At 49.9% G+C, this 17,977-nt stretch overlaps 1 protein-coding gene across 12 annotated transcripts in view; it reads left to right on the forward strand.

Annotated features, from left to right (window-relative positions):
* Positions 1-11,229: 11,229 nt before the first annotated feature.
* The window catches only part of KCNA6 (potassium voltage-gated channel subfamily A member 6), a 40,007-nt gene continuing 33,259 nt past the window's right edge, over positions 11,230-17,977 (forward strand). For 5 of the 12 annotated variants that reach the window (XM_070620557.1, XM_070620549.1, XM_070620552.1 and 2 more), the window contains exon 1: positions 11,280-16,737. In XM_070620557.1, coding sequence (XP_070476658.1) covers positions 11,987-13,579 — 1,593 coding nt within the window. In that variant the 5' untranslated portion in view covers positions 11,280-11,986 and the 3' untranslated portion in view covers positions 13,580-16,737. Of the gene's footprint in view, positions 16,738-17,977 lie in introns of all 12 variants that reach the window. The other 7 variants (XM_070620550.1, XM_070620551.1, XM_070620553.1 and 4 more) reach the window with 4 other exon arrangements.

Below are 17,977 nucleotides of genomic sequence, written 5' to 3' on the forward strand. Positions count from 1 at the left end.
CATGGGAAGTGTAAATGGAAAGGGAATGGGAGCTCATCTGGGAATCTCCCTTCTCTCCAGAACAGTGACCACCCGCCTCCCCTCTCCCTGCCACAGCCCTCCACACACTGGTCCTCCCCTACTCTGAGCTCTGGCCTCCTTGCTGTTGTCTTGGACCCCGGCCCGGGTGGAAACAAGACATACATTTCAGAAAAGTGGGTGCAGAGGAGAAGGAAGTGCATGACAGGTGCTTCGGTGAGCCTTCGACCTGTTCAGAGGAAATGGACGAAGCATGAGGACTCCAGAGAAGGGCAGCACGAGTCCCCTTATTCTCCTCCCTTCCCTCCTCCCAGCCCTGTCTCCAGGGGTTCTGAAGATCCAGCGCTGTGGGGAGCAGGAGGCTGGAGTCCTTGTTCTCAGCCCCGTCTGGCATTGGCATCGGCGCCCCTCTGTGGTCAGAGCCCGGCTGGCCTCTGTGAGTTGTGTCTGGGAGGAAATGAGATCTCCCTACACCAGGCCATTTCCAGGCTTCCTGAACCACCAAGAGCCCTGGGAGAAGGAATGAATATTTTATAAAAGGCCATAAAACATAATTTGTTCCTTTGAGTGAATTAGAGTCTGTAGTTAAAAAAAGAGAGAAGTTACCATCAGTGGAGCAGGAGTTTTGCATTATTTAGCCCCAGCTATTTCATTTCATCGGCAAAGCAGAAGAACTAGAACATTAAAATCACACTCTTTGATCCTCAGAAAGGGAAGCAGCATCTTGAAGGCCCAAATACATACGACTTAGATTCACTCAGCAAGGGAGAGCCGCCGTCTCCCCGGGGTGCTGGGGGCAAGGGCAGATCGATGCTTTGATGGGGCCAGGCCAGTCCGCAGCCCAGCCTCACCTTACCGTGCCCATCTACTTGCATCAAAGGGTGAAAGGGGAGTGAGTGATGCTGGTGGAGTCACCTCTTTCTGCTAGGACCCTCCCTAACTTCCCCCTCCATTCCCCAAGGCTGGAAGAGGAATTGGAGCCCAGAAGAGAAAACAGACTACAAATGGACACTACACATGCCCGGTCCAGTCTCTGCCTCCCAACTGACACCCTGCCTTACAGGGAACGACTCTGAGACCCTGTCTTCCCACTCTATTCTGGGGACCTCTCCTTCCCAACAGAGATCTTCTCTAATTTCTCTTTTACACTATAGGTTTCCCCAAATTCCTGACCCTGAGGAAAAGCGGAAAATCATTTTACTTTTGTTTTGTCGCAAAGCAATTTAACTTCTTTTGCCTTAAACTCTCCATCCCAAACCATATCCTGGGCTTTGTCATTCTTAACCGTAAAGCTCTTTAATTTGTTTTCAGAGCTAAAAGGACTTTCTGTCCCTTTGACTCTACCTTTAGCAAAATCAACAATAGACGTAAACTTTAAAACTGCAGTTTCTTTAACTCTACCAAAGGTTCCAGATCAATCTATTTGTGGTCATATTTGAAGAACTTGTCCTTCACTCCAGTGTTGGAAGAGGCAGGAACGTATTCTCTCCATCTTTCCAGAACATACTCTGAAAGTTACGGTTCTTCGTGTTCTTCTGTTACTGGACTGGCTTTGGTACCCTCACCCTCATGCCCATCATTTGGGGCAATGTCTACAGTTAGATGCGGCTTTCTGTGTCTTGCCCGGCTCTCCTTCCTTCTACCACCCATGGCCTCCCTCCTGCACACACATACACACACGCTGGTGTTCACATATGCAGCCATCAGAATTTGCTTTTACTCCATTAGTGCCTTGAGAAGGACGGTGTTATTGCAGGTGAAGGGAGAGCCTTCTGGACCCGTGGCATTCCTCCAGTTACCCGCTTAGTAACCAGTTCTCTCTGCATAGGCCACGTGCTCTCTTCATCTATTCTTCCCGGTTACTTTATCCTCCTTCTGTTCCTCACTGTTGAGCAACTAACAAGATGAGCAATTGTTATGTGAAGGATATTGCGCCAGTCAGGTGAAAAAGATATAAGAGACAGCGTCCTTGTCCTCATAATGCTTGGGATCTATGGGAGCTTGTGCTTCTCTCTGATCTGCCACGTTGTCCTAGAAGAGTTTGCTATTTATAATCCATGGGGTAGAGAAATCCTACTTAACAGGGAATTAAGTGATCTGGATTCTAATCATTGTAGCCATGAGACCATGGAAAAACCATTTACTCACTCTACAGCCCTGTTCTGGCCTCAGCAAAATAATGCAGTTGAGTGGGGTGATGTTCACTGTCTTTCCTAATTCTTGGTTTCCATGCTTTAATTTTTTCAAATTATGTTTGACAGTATGCAAATCTCTCAAGATGTAATGTTTGGTGAAAAATAGGTTTCCATGGTTAAATCCATTTGGGAAACGTTGGGTTAAATAATGTTCAAGAATGTATCAGAACCTTTAATATTCTAATGTCTATAGTGAACTTTTCTGAGATAGTTAAAGTATCAGATTCCCAAACTCTTTAAATTGGGGAGTGTGTGTGTGTAAACACCTATTAACATGATGCAAAACTAGAATTGTGTAGAATACAGTTAGGGGATGACGAGCAGAGTACCCCTCACAAGAGCTCTGGTATCAGGACTGCTTGCGTTTGGTCCCACTAGTTCCACAACCTGTGAAATTGTTTAACTTTTTTGTGCTTCAGTTTTCTCATTTTTGAAGGAGGTAGAGAAAGCTCCTACCTCACAGCTCTTAGCAAATTGCTTTGAATACAGTAAGCATTCACTAAATGCTTATAATTAACTTTCATTATGTTTAGTAAATATTCATTAAAAAGTTAACGAACAAAAGGTACATATAACCTTTTATCATAAGACTTAGCTTTAATCTGTGATCCCACTGGAGATGTCAGCTAGGACACGAGAATTAGACAACAGGTTGTTGCTACCTCAGTAGTCTAGAGTTAGGTCAGAAAATGGACAAGGAAGAGGGAAAATTCAGACTAATTCAATATGAACGCATGTGGAGATCTCTACAGAACAATATAGTAGGGGGAGAAGTAAGCAACAACAAGAGGAAACAAGTTGGCCAAAGTTAAGCTTTCTAAGTGAATTTCACTATTCATGCTCAATTTTTTTTCTTGTAGTCATAGAAAATAGAACATTAATTACCTCTGTTGGATGTATCTGCCAAGCAGATAGGCAAGTAGGTATGTAGGTCAGAAGAGGTGAGGTCACGCTGTAGTGACAAACATCCCATAAATCTCAGCGGGATATGCTAAAGGATTGTTTATTGCTCGGACTGCATATCCCTCACTGGTGTTCTTGGTCCTCTGCTCTGTGTCCTTCAGTCTGCGTCACAGGCTGACGGAGCAGCTACCTTCTCAAGTGCTTTGGACCGTTATGGCAGAGAACAAAAGCTCTGGTAATTAAGTGCTACAGATTCCTAGGACACACGTCAGAACTCATGAGCTGGAACTAGTCACATGACCCCACCCCACCATACATGGACCAGGAAGGACACGATTGTACCGTGTGCCCAGAAGGTGGAGAGCTGGAAATATTTGGTAAATGGCAGTAATGACTATATCAACTGCCCTTCTGATCACGAAATGTTTGGCTCCCATGGGCAAAATACACCTACTCACTCCTGAAGGGCACAACCCAAAAGCCCTATCCAGTCCTGGCACCCAACTGAAGTTCTAGGATCTCTAATGGTGTGTCTTTACATTAGGGAGTGACATGTTCTGGTCTCTACATCAGTTATGAATGTGGCTTCTCCTAATTCAGGGACTTAGGGAACCAAACAGACAAGTTATCTTCCCCTCTCCCACAACACAACAGACAATGGTTGATTCGGGCTAGGAAAACTTTAACAAATATTCCCATTCAGAAAGGAGACAACTGGAAGAAGCAGAGCATCGCTGGTCCACAGGGATTCTGAAAGCTCGCTAAGCAGAACGAGGCCCTCATTTAACTGCTTGAGAGGGTCTCCCAGCCCACTGTTCTCTGCCTCTTAGCTTCCCCCTCTGGAACGTTCCTTTTTCTCTATCTTCCTTGGTCACACCTGAGATAAGCATTGCAGCCGACAACCTCTGTGGGGACTGAGCAGCTTCTCCACCTGCTTCTTGACCATAAAAATTCAGGGGCCCAAAGGTTGTTTCAAGTCTTGAACATTAATGAATGGTTTCACCCAGTCCATGATTCCTTTAGTGTGACTGTCTTAAAATCTTCTTAGGCTTTTTTCTACCTATCGGTTCCAGGTGGCTCTATGTGCCAATAGCCAATGGCCACACCCATGGTTCTTCTTGAGACGAACCTAGAAGTGGACGATTTGAGTCTATCAGCTTTCTGTGGGAAGTTGCACTCTAGCCTCTTTTTTTTTTTTTCCTAAGCCACTTTGTCCAATTCAAATGATTTTTCCTTGAGGAGGGGGGAGCCACAACTTTGATTAGATTTTTACTCTAAAACCCCTTATTGCATTCAGAAGTATTAACAATGGGCACGACTGCCCTTGCTTGATGGAGTGCGTGATGCGAGCCTGAGTCGTAATCAGCCCTGTCACAGAGAGGTCTTTTAAGTTTTGCTCACTTTTTATTGGGGATGAGAAGCAGTTGCCTCTGTGAACCCTGGAAATTCCCACATTTCTGGACTCTCTCTTGTTCTTTTCATCTCCACTTGTTAAGTGACCAATTCTTTCCTGAGCTCATCAATGTCCTGTACCACACTGTCAGATGCAGCCAATAGTAGCCACCATACAATACTAATGATCTGTTTTCAAATCTTGCTAAACATGCAAGTTTTTAGGTACATTATCTGCCTTCTAAGCTATCACGGGGAGTAATTTTCACAAATTTGTGATACAAACAAGCTCTCTTGGGATCCTCCCTGAAAGATAAGCAGTTCTTTATAGATTTATTTCTTGCTGTGGTTAGTCATTTCCTAAGGCTGTTGATTTGCATGGCACAGATGTCTAATGCATTCCTTTTCCAATATACAGCTTCACTCTAGCAAAAGCCGTTAGATTTTTCTCTAGCGAATTGTGGAGCCTCATCACCATTACCACTTTGTAGTTGATATCATCATTATCATCATTAAAAACTTTGACGAAGCAGCTAATTATAAATGATGCTTATCTACGGAATATGTGTTTGCATTTGTCCTTCTCCTTGTCTACTTTAGTCCCAGGGAAAGCCCAGGAGGGAAATAGTCATGTGCTTCTGAAGACTAAATTAAAAGAAGGGGACTTTTGGTCTAAGAGTTATGCTACCAAGTGTGGGCAGGGGACATCAATTAGTTTGTAGAGCCAGCAGGTGTCATTGGCAGGAAATTAACCCTCGAAGTTCAAGACATTGATTTCTTTTTAATGTAACTCTTAGATGACCAAACTGTGTGTATGTGTGTGTGTAGGCGGGGAGAACAGAAGGAATATAACAAAAGTTGTCTGCAAAGTGGAGTATAGACTCACCCAATCATCCATTACTCTCCTCATTGACCCCAAGATTTAAAACTTCCCTCCCTCACCTCCCCAGCAGAGAAAATGGGGGAGGGTTAAGAGAAGGAGTAAAAATGACGCAGGAATAAGGGGACTGGGTCACGTGGGACGCTGTCTTCTGTCGGAGGAACTTACGAGTTGGCTGTCCTGAAGAACGGAAGGACCAGGCCAGTGAGCCTTGCCCAGAGGTGAGACAGTCAGACGAAGGACACAGGGTCTGACTCACCACACCTACCCACAACCGCCTCTGTGTAGTTCGCCTTCTACAGCGAAAGCTAAAGAGAGGGCTGACTCTTCTCAGGGAGGGGGTGTGCACACGTGTGCACAGGTGTTTACTCGGTGGGAACTGAGGGAGTTGACCACTCACCACTCTTTTCTGTCACAGGGGCCTGTGGATGAGAGGGCAGTGAAAAGAACCATTCCCAGAGATTATTCAGAGAAACAAGGCTAAGTTTATGACCACCACTCTCTCTCCCCAGAGGAAAACTACAAGGATCCTGCTGCAGGGTAATGACAAGCGCACAGTGTACACGTGTGCGCATGTGCATACACACACACACGGAGCAAAGTAAAAAATGTTATAAAAGAAACGTGGGAAATAGAATAGAATGATCATGTACATACCTGGGATAAGTACATTTGAGGTCCAGTGCAGAGATAAGAATACAAAATGGTTATCAACTCGCGTCCCGTTTTACGTGCTCATCTCAGTTGGTATATGTGTCCACTTGTAGGTGGTTCCTCCCTACTGGCCCCTTTTTTCCCACCATGCACTCCTGATCTGACAGAGATATTGTGTTCAGGTGGCAGGTCAGCATGGGCCTGAGGGGTGGGAACCCTGGGGTCTGCTCCCAGTTGTTGGTTTCCAGGACAACGCCTCCTGTTGGTTTCCTTCTAGCTCACTGACAGCCCCTTGGTCTCGTTTGCTGGTTCCTCTTCCTCCTGAACTTGAATGTAAATTGCAGAGTACTGTGAAGGACGTGATCTTGGTCATGCTTCCCTTCATAGTCCACATTCTGTCTCTCTAGGAGACTTTAGTGCCATGGGTTTAAATATGTCTAAATATTTTTAATTCATAAATCATAAATTTCCCTACCACGCTCCAGACCTGAATAAACAATCGCCTCCTTGACTTCTTCATCTGCATGTCTAAATTTGCTTCTCCAGTTTAATATGTCTAAAAACAGGGCTTCATTGATCCCAACTAGTTAACCCCTCATCTCCCTTGTCTCAATAAATGGCGTTGCCAACCCACCTAGTTGCTCAAACCCCAAACCTGGTATCCATTGTTTATTTTGTGTGTCCTTTTCACCACCAATTCTGGATGACTCCATCTCGCAAACACCCCTCCTCAATCTCCCACCTCCCCCCCGACTCTCTCTAGTTACCCCCCATCCCCTGCCTCCCCCCACTCTCTCTAGTCACCCCCCCAATCCCCTGCCTCCTCCCCACTCTCTCTAGTCACCCCCCCATCCCCTGCCTCCCCCCACTCTCTCTAGTCACCCCCCATCCCCTGCCTCCTCCCACTCTCTCTAGTCACCCCCCCAATCCCCTACCTCCCCCCACTCTCTCTAGTCACCCCCCCAATCCCCTGCCTCCTCCCCACTCTCTCTAGTTACCCCCCCAATCCCCTACCTCCCCCCACTCTCTCTAGTCACCCCCCCAATCCCCTGCCTCCCCCCACTCTCTCTAGTCACCCCCCCAATCCCCTGCCTCCCCCCACTCTCTCTAGTTACCCCCCCAATCCCCTACCTCCCCCCACTCTCTCTAGTCACCCCCCATCCCCTGCCTCCCCCCACTCTCTCTAGTCAGCCCCCATCCCCTACCTCCCCCCACTCTCTCTAGTCACCCCCATCCCCTACCTCCCCCCACTCTCTCTAGTCACCCCCCATCCCCTACCTCCCCCCACTCTCTCTAGTCACCCCCCATCCCCTGCCTCCTCCCCACTCTCTCTAGTTACCCCCCCAACCCCCTACCTCCCCCCACTCTCTCTAGTCACCCCCCCAATCCCCTACCTCCCCCCACTCTCTCTAGTCACCCCCCAATCCCCTGCCTCCCCCGACTCTCTCTAGTCACCCCCCAATCCCCTGCCTCCCCCCACTCTCTCTAGTTACCCCCCCAATCCCCTACCTCCCCCCACTCTCTCTAGTCACCCCCCATCCCCTGCCTCCTCCCCACTCTCTCTAGTCACCCCCCCATCCCCTGCCTCCTCCCCACTCTCTCTAGTCACCCCCCCATCCCCTACCTCCCCCCACTCTCTCTAGTCACCCCCCATCCCCTGCCTCCTCCCCACTCTCTCTAGTCACCCCCCATCCCCTGCCTCCCCCCACTCTCTCTAGTCACCCCCCATCCCCTACCTCCCCCCATTCTCTCTAGTCACCCCCAATCCCCTACCTCCCCCCACTCTCTCTAGTCACCCCCCATCCCCTACCTCTCCCCACTCTCTCTAGTCACTCCACTTTTCCTCTAGTCCAAGTCACCATCATCCTTTCCCCAGACTACTGCAATTTCCTTGTCTTTCTACTTTTTCTTTTGCCCCTTTGTAATTCATTTTCCTCACAGCCTCTATGGAAATCAGCAAGTCCCTCCTTTTCTGGAGAACCATCATTGGCTTCACATCCATCGCCCTGAAGATAAAACCTGAACACCTCACCTTGCAAGATCTTACCCCTTTTCCTTCTTCAACCTCATCTTGTACATCTCTCCCGATTGCCCATTCTTCTCCCAGCTCATAGCCTTCTTTTCCTCCTTGAACACTTAGGACCTGTCTAGCTCAGGGCTTTTGCCCCTGTCTGCCCAGAATTCTCTTCTCTTGCTTTTAGCATGACTGGTCATTCTCATCTTTGAATTCTCAGTTGACATAATACTTCTTTATAGGGAACTTTCTCAACCAGCCTCTTCAAAGTCGAATCTCAGGGTTCATTTCTGACATAGCATCCTACTTATTTTTTGAGAAGCATTTACTACAATATGTAAATATCTTCTTTATTGTTTACCGTTAAAATTTTCTATCCAGAATGTAATGTATTTTTTTTTAAGATTTAATTTTTCCTTTTTCTCCCCAAAGCCTCCTGGTACATAGTTGTGTATTTTTAGTTGTGGGTCCTTCTAGTTGTGGCATATGGGGCACTGCCTCAGCATGGCCTGATGAGTGGTGCCATGTCCGCGCCCACGCTCCAAACTGGCGAAACCCTGGGCAGCTGAAGAGGAGTGCGCGAACTTAACCACTCGGCCACGGGGCCGGCCCCTAGAATGTAATGCATTTATTGCATGAAAATGTGAGCTCCTAGGAGCAGATACTTTGTCTAGGTCACTTTTAAATCCTCAGCACCTGGCACCATGATCGGCACCAAATAAATAATTGTTTCTCAATAAATAGCTTCTCAATAAATGTTTGTTAAATAAATGAATGACCCCTATCATCACTGCAAATATCTGAATTTAGATGCAACAAGAAAAATCTATGCTGGCATGAAATTGGTGCTCAGCGAGTGTTGGGGAAGTGTTCACCTGTCACTGGAAGCAGGGTTCCAGTCTATGGATGGCATTGTTTCTCTTGTTGTCCTTCACCTGGGAGCTGGCACTTCTAAAGGTGTGATTCAGTCACCCTTAATATATACTTGAGAAGAATGATCCAGGCGTAGGGCTTTTCTAAAGTTAAGAAATGTCTCTTTCACAAAAGAACTAAAAACAGAACTCTGATTCATGAATTTGCTAACGGCTTTTTCCCCCAGGGGAACCTCCCCATGCACAATGAAAGCTCTCTTGGGTCACAGCCTTATGTCTGATGTGAGGGTAGCCATGGAACATCAGCTCTGCCAGTAGCTTGGCAGGCTGAACCCAAGGGGTACTCAAATGGTGGTTCCCCCCACCATATGAGACTGCACCTTTCCAGCAGAATATAGCTTCCTTCCCATCCTTCTCCAAGGTTTGTTTTGAGGAGTTACTGACCTCATTGACAACCTCATGGATAAAAATGGCAACGATGAAAACAAACATGCAAATGAATAATTCATTATAAATTCTGAAAACAAAGACAAAAAAAAATCACCAGTAAATCAATTTACAGCCCAGAAAATAATTGCAGATAATTGAACAAGGGTAAAGAGTGTCATCTATATTGTATTTGTTGTTGCTTTCCTTTAAAAATTTTTTTGAATGGAGCAATTTGCTAGCATGAAGTCTAAATCACTTAATTACATAGCCTGTAAATAGGAAAACTATCAACTGGGTGACTTGGTACACTTACTCTCTCGCCTTTCACTGAAACATGCAAGGCGAGAGGAGGGAGTGGAAACTAACAGTACAAGCATGGAAAGGAAGCAGAAACCATTGCCTGGCAGGCCTGGTGAGGGGCAAGTCTAGAGAATGAAGATGCAGTGAGATGCGAGCCTCTCCAACCCACTCACCACCTGACCTCTTCTCTACAGGTCCAGGAGCCTTAGCTCCCTACTTGCCTCATCCCTCTGGGAGCCAACCAGTGTGGTTTTAAAACACTGTGCAATACAAAGAACTCTAACATGTGTCTTGTGGTTTGAGAGTAGTTTTATGTATCATTCCCATCACTATCATCAATGAACTCTTACTAATGATCTAGCATGCACAAGAAGCTACACAAAAACACCTTGTAGTTGTCAGCCAATTAATTTTGGCTATAGCCACCCAAAAAGGGGGAAACTGAGGCACAAAGAAGCAAATGCCAATTCTACCTGGAAGTGGCAGTCTGAAAAGATGAGACCAATCTCCCTCACCAGACCCCAGCCTGTCTGATCTAGAGACAAAAGATGACATGGTCTCTGGCAGAAATGGATGGAAAACCAGTCTTCCCTTCTTCCTCCTGGAGAGGCCCTAACAACAAAGTGTGGTCTCCACCCAAATACTGCGGGGCGGGTCTTCATTGTAAGGTCACCTAGTTGCAGAGGCCATCTCATTCCCAGGTTTGTGAGGACTGAATGAGATAGCACAGGTGGGACACACCTGATGCTCACTAAATGCAGCTGTTACTTTTGTCAACACTCTTATATACCTTTTCCGCTAGCTCCCTCCTCCCTTTTCTTGGCTGTGCAATAAACATTGTAGATTTGTTGCCAGGGAGTTTGGGAGCAAATAGGTTTGGGGGTGTACTTTCCTGGATTATGATACCTCTGAGATGCCACGATCTTCTGGTTCTTTCTTCACTGGGGCTGCTGCGTCTGTTCCTAGCACTCCCCTGGAAAACTTCTGATGGGAAGGGCTAGGAGAGACTTCCCACCCTTTCTCTACCGTCACTTTGCAATCCTAGGAGAGTTGCAGCCCCGCCCTCCCAGGTTTGCAAAGGGAGGTAGGGGATTCTCCGGGGACTTACGCTGGAGTACGATTTAAACTGGAAGCTCTCAAGACATCTCAAAAACGCTGCTTCTGTATTTTTTTTCTTTAAGTAGAGATTGGAGAAGCTGGCAGTGGGTCAAAATATGGAACCAAATATGATTTGATTTTCTCACTAAATTTCTGGATGGGTGGAGGCACAGCGCTCCGTGTTGTGCGGTGGGGCGGGCTGTGTTTTCTTATTGATGAAATGCACTGCGCAGGTCAACTCCCTAAACCGAAAAGAGAAAAGCTGATTGCTAGCGTGGAGGGGGTGTGGTATTAGGGTACTGGTGCTTGTTTAGGGGGGCCGTGAGTGAACGTGCGAAAGGGAGAAGCATGCCAGAAGAGCGCGGGAAAGATTCCTGGGGAGGCAAGCGTGTGTCTATTTCCACAGCGCCCTGGCTCGCTGCAGCCCCCGGCTGGGCGAGGGGTGTGATGAGGGAGTGGGTGGGAGGGGGCAGCAGGCGGGGCCTGCCACGTCACTTGGAGAGTGTGTGTTGGGAAGGAAGGGCAGCGCCGAGAGCCCAGCCGCTGCAGCTGCGGCGGCTGCAGCCCAGGCTCCAGCGGTGGGGAGGTGGGTGCCCGCGCCCCGGCGCCCGGGCAGCCCCAGGGCCCTCTCCGAGGCCTGCGGCGCGACTCCCTGGGAGGCGGTGGCGGCGGTGGCGGCGGGAACGGCGACCTTGGCCAGACCGAGCCCGCGGTGGACGTAGGGCGGAGGCCGAGCCCCGCCAGGAGTCTTTGCCGAGCCAGAGGGAGGCGCATCTGGCGCTTTGGCACCAGCGGCAGCCGGGGGTCTTGAGCTGTTGGAGAAGCGCAGTGGGAGCCGGGAAGATCTAACCCGTCTGGAGGGCGGACCCCTGCGTCCCGGAGCCCAGGCTCAGGCACGGCGAGGGGCGAAGCCACACGTCTTTTCGGGGATCCAGTTCACACGCGCCAGTTTGCGGTTCCAGGTATCCCAGTGATCTCTAGCACCCAGACGCGGATAAGTGGAGGCGCGGAGCTAAATCCTCTGCGTCCGGGTCACCTCCCCAGACCTAGAGTTGCAGGTACCAGGGCTTCAGGGCTCACGGACCCAGTCTCCAGGTCAGACCGCGAGTTCAGAGGAGCGTGAGCCCCACCCTAAAAAGAGGGCGCAGCCGGCAGCTGAGAAGCGGTGCGGACTCCAGTGGTTGTGTGGTGGGCGCCGTCCCGGTGGCGGGGAGCGCACTGCGGAGGGGGCATGAGATCGGAGAAATCTCTGACGCTGGCGGCGCCGGGGGAGGTCCGCGGGCCGGAGGGGGAGCAACAGGATGCGGGAGACTTCCCGGAGGCCGGCGGGGGCGGGGGCTTGTGTAGTAGCGAGCGGCTGGTGATCAATATCTCCGGGCTGCGCTTTGAGACCCAACTGCGCACCCTGTCGCTCTTTCCCGACACGCTGCTGGGAGACCCGGGCCGCCGCGTCCGCTTCTTCGACCCCCTGAGGAACGAGTATTTCTTCGACCGCAACCGGCCCAGCTTCGACGCCATCCTCTACTACTACCAGTCGGGGGGCCGCCTGCGGAGGCCGGTCAACGTGCCCCTGGACATCTTCCTGGAGGAGATCCGCTTCTACCAACTGGGAGATGAGGCCCTGGCAGCCTTCCGGGAGGACGAGGGCTGCCTGCCCGAGGGTGGTGAGGACGAGAAGCCGCTGCCCTCCCAGCCCTTCCAGCGTCAGGTCTGGCTTCTCTTCGAGTACCCAGAGAGCTCGGGGCCCGCCAGGGGCATCGCCATCGTCTCCGTGTTGGTCATTCTCATCTCCATCGTCATCTTTTGCCTGGAGACCCTGCCCCAGTTCCGTGCAGATGGTCGAGGTGGAAGCAATGGTGGTGGTGTGAGCAGAGTCTCCCCGGTCTCCAGGGGGAGTCAGGAGGAAGAGGAGGAAGAAGACGATTCCTATGCCTTTCATCCTGGCATCACCCCTGGGGGAATGGTGCCAGGGGGCTCATCCTCACTAAGTACTTTTGGGGGCTCCTTCTTTACTGACCCCTTCTTTCTCGTGGAGACCCTGTGCATCGTTTGGTTCACTTTTGAGCTCCTGGTGCGCTTCTCTGCCTGCCCCAGCAAGCCAGCCTTCTTCCGCAACATCATGAACATCATTGACTTGGTGGCCATCTTCCCCTACTTCATCACGCTGGGCACTGAGCTGGTGCAGCAGCAGGAACAGCAGTCAGCCAGTGGAGGTGGTGGCCAGAATGGGCAGCAGGCCATGTCCCTGGCCATCCTCAGAGTGATCCGCCTGGTTCGGGTGTTCCGCATCTTCAAGCTCTCCCGCCACTCCAAGGGGCTGCAGATCCTGGGCAAGACCTTGCAGGCGTCCATGCGGGAGCTGGGCCTGCTCATCTTCTTCCTGTTCATCGGCGTCATCCTCTTCTCCAGTGCTGTCTACTTCGCAGAGGCTGATGATGATGATTCGCTCTTTCCCAGCATCCCGGATGCCTTCTGGTGGGCAGTAGTAACAATGACCACGGTGGGTTATGGGGACATGTACCCCATGACAGTGGGGGGCAAGATTGTGGGCTCGCTGTGTGCCATCGCTGGGGTCCTCACCATCGCCCTGCCTGTGCCCGTCATCGTCTCCAACTTCAACTACTTCTACCACCGGGAGACGGAGCAGGAGGAGCAGGGCCAATATACCCATGTCACTTGTGGGCAGCCCACACCAGACCTGAAGGCAGCTGACAATGGACTTGGCAAGCCTGAGTTCTCTGAGGGCCCCCGGGAACGGAGACCCAGCTACCTTCCCACTCCACATCGGGTATATGCAGAGAAAAGGATGCTCACTGAGGTTTGACCAATGCATAGGCAGGGCCTGCACGAGAAGGATGGCGCTGAGCAAACGATCTCTTAGGCTTCCTTCTCATTCTCCACTACTCTCACCCTAGGTCCAGCTGACTTCCTACTCCCTCTCCAACACCCAGTGGATGGCAGCCTGGACTGTCAACCTTGTTGCTTGTTCCCTGCAGCATTCAAGGTTTATCCATCTAAGTGACATTTTTGAAATTCTAACGGTGCCGCCCATCCATGCCCATCTTCTATTACATGGATGAGAGTTCCATCTGACCTTCCCTCAAGACTCTGATTTTTCATGTCTGGGACTTGTAGTATCTCTAGGAACAGAGATGTCAACAGGATAGAAACCAAGCTTACCTGGGTTCTGTTTCTCTCCTTAGCTTTGGGGCATGCACCTGTCTTACCTTCCAGCCGTGTGGTAACTAGCAGAAGCCAGAGGACAGAAATAATACTCATCCTGCCATTTTCCTCCAGTGCCCTGTAACACCTGCTGGTCATTTGGCAGAGGACCCTTTGTAGAGCCTTTAGCTGTGCAGCCTCAAAACACATTATTCATCTCTAATCTTGGATGGAATTAGAGAAACTACTATTAAACTTGGCCATTTGGAGGACATTAGAGTCAGCCCTGGACCAGAGGGGCCAGTGGGTTTTTCCAGGTGTGTTCTGGCACAGTAGACATCAGTTTTTGGTCTGTGTTTAGTCCTCCCCACTATGATCCCCTGATCTCTAGCTTCCAGGAAGGTTCCTCCTCAGAACCAAATACTCTCTTTGTGCAGGTGCCTTCTTGTGCAGAGGAACTGGAAAAGGGGAACCACAGAGCCCATAGAAATGGCTGAATAGAGTCAAGCACTTGGCTTGACTGCATTTGTGAAGAGAGGTACCACTTAGACATTGTCATCTCGAAGGGGCAGAGGAATTTTGTTGCAGAAGGCAAATCTCTCTCCCTCGCTCCCCTCCCCCTCTGCAGCCCTCCACGCTGCTTCCTGGGAGTCTGACTTAGGCCTGCAGTTGAAGGCTTTCCAAAGCAAACTCCAGCTGAAGCCCGCAGACAAGTAAGAGCACACACTGAATGCAGTGTGGGTCTCTGCCCATTTTATGGGCAATGAGGTAGGTGGTTAGAGTGGGGAAGAAGCATTACTCCTGTGCTCCCAGCCTCGCTATGAGAGGTGTTTGTGCTGAGTCAAACAAACATTGGCCTGCTCTGTCCCTTGGAGCTGCAGCCGACCTGCTCTCTCTGGTAAGATAATGTGGTGGTACCAGCGGGACGAAGCCATCCTCTTCCCTTGTGAAGCCACTGCCTTCCATCCACCTGCCCGCTTCCCCTCATTTCTCTCCTAGTACCATTGTCGTTAGTTTATTGCCTTGATAAACCGTGCTGTACTGTTCTGAGCTCTTCCGGGTGCAGTTCAGAAACCGAAAGGACTGTTAACATGTTTTTCATTTTATATCTATGCTTCAAGACTCTTTGATGAGAATTCTTTTTAAAAAATTATTTTCTCGAGCAACTTATGAGGGATGGCCTTTTGAGAGTTTTCTTGAGAGACTCTGTGGCTCCTGTGAGTGCCGGATCTAAATCTGGATTTTGCCACAGTTTTACAGGGTAACTTTGGTGCCACGGTTCCTCCTTGTGCCTCAGTTTTCTCGCCCATTAAATGGGAACATTATTGTCTTCCCCTCCCTACTTCATGGGGAATGTCAAATTCACCTGGGAAGCTGGGAATGATGCTATGCAAATGTGTGAATTTTAGTAACAGACTTGACTTTGAGTTCATTATCCTTTTTCCCCTTTTCCCATAGGCAAGGCCTCTCCCAGAGTTCCTTCTCTGGCTCCAAAGTCCAAGAATAGGCCATTAGCTCCTTAAATCCCTCCTTAGCTTCTTGAACTGGGCCTCACTCTTTCTTCTTACCCTTCAGCAAGGAGGATACACTTTAGACCGGTTTAGTGGGTCCTTCCAGGGCCAGAGGCCACCTTGATTAGGAGCTTGGCTTCTCCGTGCCCAACCTGAAATACAGTAGGAGATAGAAGAGTTCATAATTCCCAACCTGCTCTGAAGCCATAAAGTGCTGGTTTTCCAAATCTCTTCGATTACTTCTGGCTATTTGGGGAAAGGATGGGCCCGCTCCAGAGGGAAGGGGATGCTCCCCGCTGAGGTAACTGTTGGAACATGTGTGCATGTATCTCTGCGTATGTGTGTGCGCTCATCCTCCTCAGCATCCCGAATCAAACATTGCCTTTTCAAGTCAGAGCACGCCTGAGAGGAAAGGGTTTGTGGAAAGCGGAGCTCTCCAGGGACTCTGGTTGCCATAGCAACCTTTCAGACTGTTCTCTCTTTCTTCTGATTTGGGCAGCAAGGGAGAACAGGAGACTACATAGCCCCAGCTTCTGAAATGGGAACACCTCCCGCATATTGGTTTAGGGACTGGTAGTGACAGGACAGGGATGTGTGACCTTTGGAAAATGACAGGGTAGCAGGTCCCCAAAACTTCCTCCCTGCACTTTTCTTCCTGATTTCCCCACCCACTCATTGAAGCTGCCTCATCTCACCCCTGATTCTTCAGAAACTTGAATGCTAAGCAACTGCCAGTTAAACCAATGTCAATATTACCCTTTTCAAAATGACAAGGGGAGCCTTGGAGGGGACATGCTCCTGGAGAGGCAGCCGGCTGGGTCTCGCCGAGAATCATAATAGTTTCAGTCCATAGTGTCATGTTGTTCTCAACTCCTCAGAGACAGTCTCCACCCAGCTCTAAGAGAGATGGAGACAAATGATGCTCCTTTCTCCAGAGAGTCCAGCTCTGTTCCTAGGAATCTCATAGGTGGCTCTTAAGATGTTGAAGAAAAACTGAGAGGCTGTGACCTGACCTAGTTTCTGGGAAGGATTTTTCCAAGTGATCCTCCTCCGACTCTGAGCCTCTTCATGTGGATTTTGTGTCCTGAGCACCAAAAGCATGTTCAGCCTCTGTGCCGCGACAGCTGGAGCGGTGATTTCACAGCTGCCAGCGCAGGCAGGCCGCAGGCCATCGCTGCACCTGACTCCAGCCGGCAGGAGCTCCCAAAGGTCTTCCTGGATCTGTCAGCTTGGCTGAGATGGGGGATTGTCCTCCTGCCTGATCGTCCCCAAAGAGAGAGAGGGACAGCTGGCCATCTTTGCATCTGAGGTAGGTCCTGCTGTTGGGGAATTTCGCTCCAAGCTCAGTCCTTGGAGCCAAATTAGCACTCGGGGTGGGGAGGGGTGGAGAGAGGGTGGGCGAGCGTGCGCCGGGGGACAGCAAGGTTTTGATTTCTCTTTCCGCAGCAGCCACCTCGCTCTCTTCCTGTGATGTTTTTTGACTCCATCTACTTTTGTCTCCTCCTTCTCCAGGTCTGTGCGCTCACTGCTGCCTCCTCCCACCCTTTCTAATTGGCTCCTTTTCTCTGCATTTTCCTCGTTCTTTCTATTCATTCTCACTTTCTCTGCATTTTTTCTTCTTCTCACATTCCTGTTTTTTGCCCTTCTGTTGTTTTAACTTCTTCTTCCTTCTATGTGTCTCTTTCTATCCTTCGCCCTCTCTCCTCCTTCTAGCAGCTGGGAGCACCTGCAGCGTTTCCATTGCGATCACACTCTGAGCTCTAGGATGGCTGGGATCTGGGGAGTTTGCTAGGAAGGCTATTCCCTGGCTAGAGATCTCCCTTTGCCCCCCTGCCAGCTCAGCAGAGCATCCTTTCCTACCATGCTCGCCTCGGGGGATGTCCTGAACTCATGAGGCAAGATGAGATTGCTGTGTGTTTAGAAAAATGTCTTCTGGAAATCTCCTGAACCTGCAAGGATAGGAGGGAGAGAGAGAGAGGACCCCATAATCAGATCAGTACTCTGCTGTACAGCACTGGAATATGTCCACCTCGGGGTCCCCCAACCTCAGGAAGCTTGCAGAGAGGTTCAAGACAAAGGATCAGTAGAAATAGTAGGATAAACACAGAAAAGAGGACTTAGGAGGAAGGCATAAGAGTGGAATTAGTCTGGAAAATGCCTGAACTCAGAAGTGGCCTTCTGCTGGCCCTTAATTCACTGGAAGGTTCTCGTAGCATCCAGCTGTTATGCCCTGATGGCAGGACAAAAGCAAAGGACATCAATCCCAGTGGTACAAGGTGCAGGGGACACTGCTTGACAAGTAAGATTCACCATCCGGTCCATAAGAAGAGCTCTGCACTCTCCTTGCTGGAGGTCGCAGAGCATAGGGTGGGTCCCCCTGCATTAGGACATCGGGATGGCCCAGGGAGCCCGGGTCGGGGGAGGTGGAAGGGGAGTGGGGGCTGGGGGGGGGGTGGGGAGAAGATTGTGCTATTAGAACAGGCACTAGGGGCTTTTGGAGGGTGTGGAGGTTTTCTAGAATGGGATTGTGGTGATAATTGTACAATTCT

The sequence above is a fragment of the Equus przewalskii genome, chromosome 5 (assembly GCF_037783145.1).
Source record: "Equus przewalskii isolate Varuska chromosome 5, EquPr2, whole genome shotgun sequence".
Lineage (NCBI taxonomy): Eukaryota > Metazoa > Chordata > Mammalia > Perissodactyla > Equidae > Equus > Equus przewalskii.